We start from the raw sequence: 2,595 nt of genomic DNA, 5'->3' as shown, positions 1-2,595 counted from the left end.
CCAATACCGTCCGCCGATCGGACGACCATGTCGTCCACATAGACGTCCATGCATCTGCCAATTTGCTCTTGGAAGATCCGGTCCATCAATCGCTGGTAAGTGGCCCCGGCGTTCTTCAGGCCAAAGGGCATCACCTCGTAGCAAAAGTTCGCCCGCTCCGTCATGAAGGCCGTCTTCTCCCAGTCAGGCCCGTACATGGGTATCTGGTTATACCCAGAATACGCGTCCAGGAAGCTAAGTATCCGGTGTCCGGACGCACCATCTACCAATGCGTCAATGCTAGGCAGGGGATGAGAGTCTTTCGGGCAGGCTTTGTCCAGATCAGTATAGTCCGTGCACATTCGCCACTTCCCACTGGCCTTTTTTACCATCACTACGTTGGCCAGCCAAGTGGTATAGGTGACCTCTCTGATAAAGCCGGCCGCCTTCAGCTTCCCTACCTCTTCCTCCGCAGCTCTTCTTTTCTCGTCTCCCAGCCTCCGCTTCCTCTGAGCTACCGGACGGGCTTCTTTGAACAGGGCCATCTTGTGAGACATGACTGATGGGTGAATCCCCGGCATGTCGGCCGCCGTCCATGCGAACAGGTCCCTGTTCTTCCATAAGAGCGATCTAAGCTCCTTCTCTATCTCAGGGTCCAATCCCTTCGCCATGGTGGTCGTCTGGGCGGGCTCCTTCCCTATTAGGACCGGCTGGGTTTCTCCCACAAGCTTCAACCAGTCTTCAGTATTCATCCTCGGGTCGAGGTCGGCCATGGCGACTTCGGAGCCCGTCGCCCTCCTTTTCCCTTGGTGGGTGTGCAGCTTCAGACTGACTGCATAGCATTCCCGGGCCGTCTTCTGATCCGCCCGGACCGTGCATATGGTTCCCTTCTCGGAGGGGTACTTCATCGTGAGGTGGGGTGTGGACACGATTGCCCCGAACGCGTTTAGGCACGGCCGGCCGAGCAACACATGGTAGGAGGTGTTGGCCTCGACCAGCAGATATCAGACTCTCTTTTCTACACTTGATCGTCCGGTTCCCAGCCTCGTCCTTAACTCCAGATAACCGCGAGTGTCCACTCTCTCTCCCGGAAATCCTACGATCTGGCCGTTGTAGGGAACGATGAGATCTTCCGAGATGTCCATCTGCTGGAAAGTTTTCCAGTAGAGGATATTCACTGAGCTCCCCTGATCCACCAAGACCTTGCTGACGCCGTAGCGGGCAATCTCGGCCGTTATCGCCATGGGGTTGTCCTGATCGGGGTCGGGCGTGTGGAAGTCTTCATCCGAGAATGTGATGGGGGGCATAGTGCGCTGGGGCCTATCTACTAAATGCACTGAATGTAGTGCTCGTATGTGGCGCTTTCGGGCGGACGACGATGATCCTCCCCCGGCAAACCCTCCGGAGATCGTGTTGATGTGCCCCCTTAGCGGATGTTCGCGACTTCTACTCCGGCTTCGGCTCCGTCTTCGCTCGGAGCGAGGACGTTCGTTCCGGTCGTTCCTAGGTCTCTCGGACCTGTATGCTGGTCGCCTGGCAGTCCTCTCGGCGGGCGCCTGAGGACGATCGTCCCGTATGTACTTCTTCAGCTTCCCCGCCTGGATCAGCTCTTCAATTTTGTCCTTCAGGGTCATACACTCCTCGGTGGTATGACCCATGTTCTTGTGGTAGGCGCAGTGTTTACTTTCATCCGCGCCGGATGGTGTCGGTCGCTTCACGGGTTCTGGGAGCAGATCCGCGCTGAGCGCCTCCTGTAGGATCTTCTCCCGGGGGGCGTTCAGGGGGGTATACTGCTGGAAACGGGGCCCTCGACGCGGTTCCTTCTGCCTGCCACCGCCCGGTTTTCCTCTCGAATTACCGGGTTTCCCCCCGTCCGCCTTCTCGCTCCGCAGCTCCTGACTCTCCTTCTTGTAAGATAACTTCATCTCCTCAACCCTGATCTCGTCTGCCGCGCGTTCCCTCAGCTCCTCCATGGTCTTAGGAGCTTGCCGACAGACGCTGTCTTTGAATGGTCCGGGCTTGAGGGCGGGTAGGATGTAATGAAGGGCGAGTTCCGGACTTAGCGTCTTTACCCGCCGGACGGTTTTCTGGTACCGGTCCATGAACGCTCTGAGTGTTTCTTCCTTTCCCTACTTCAGGGTGACCAACTCAAACACGGTCAAGTCCTGTGTGCTGTTAGCCGCAAATTGCCGGATAAACAGCTGCTTCAGTCCGACGAAATTTTCTATGGAATTGGGGGGCAGGTTGTTGAACCATTCAAGGGCCTCGTCTTCCAAAGACAACGAGAACGCCCCGCACCAGATGGCGTGATTTCCCGTTCTGAATGCCATCACGTTCGAGAAGGTCTTAATGTGGCCCTCAGGATCGGTGGTTCCGTCATACATTTTGAATTGGGGTGCAATGAACTGTTCAGAAATTTGAACGTCCATTATGTTTTGCTCGAAGGGGAGTAACAGCGTGGAGGAGGGCTCTGGTTTGACCACCATCCGCCTATCCTCGGCCGCGCTCTCCGCATGTATCGACTTGGCCTTACTACCCTCGGCCTCGGTGCCAGTCGGCCTCCAGATCTCGTCACGTTCGGTATTTTTTTCCGAACGTTCGTCCGCGGCCACCTTC

The 2,595-nt window shown here is 56.7% G+C and overlaps 1 protein-coding gene across 1 annotated transcript; it reads right to left on the bottom strand.

Annotated features, from left to right (window-relative positions):
• Positions 1-983: 983 nt before the first annotated feature.
• Positions 984-2,081, bottom strand: LOC108339258 (uncharacterized). The gene has a single exon (XM_017576397.1). It carries the CDS (start codon positions 2,079-2,081, stop codon positions 984-986), a length of 1,098 nt encoding a protein of 365 aa, XP_017431886.1.
• Between the last annotated feature and the right edge of the window lie 514 nt (positions 2,082-2,595).

Source organism: Vigna angularis, chromosome 5 (assembly GCF_016808095.1).
Source record: "Vigna angularis cultivar LongXiaoDou No.4 chromosome 5, ASM1680809v1, whole genome shotgun sequence".
NCBI lineage: Eukaryota > Viridiplantae > Streptophyta > Magnoliopsida > Fabales > Fabaceae > Vigna > Vigna angularis.
The sequence above is the reverse complement of the archived record's forward strand: the minus strand, read 5'-3'. Positions and strand labels throughout refer to the sequence as shown.

Excerpts from the sequence above, each read along its gene's own strand:
- LOC108339258 (XM_017576397.1), bottom strand. The coding sequence starts at position 2,081 with ATGGACCGGTACCAGAAAACCGTCCGGCGGGTAAAGACGCTAAGTCCG.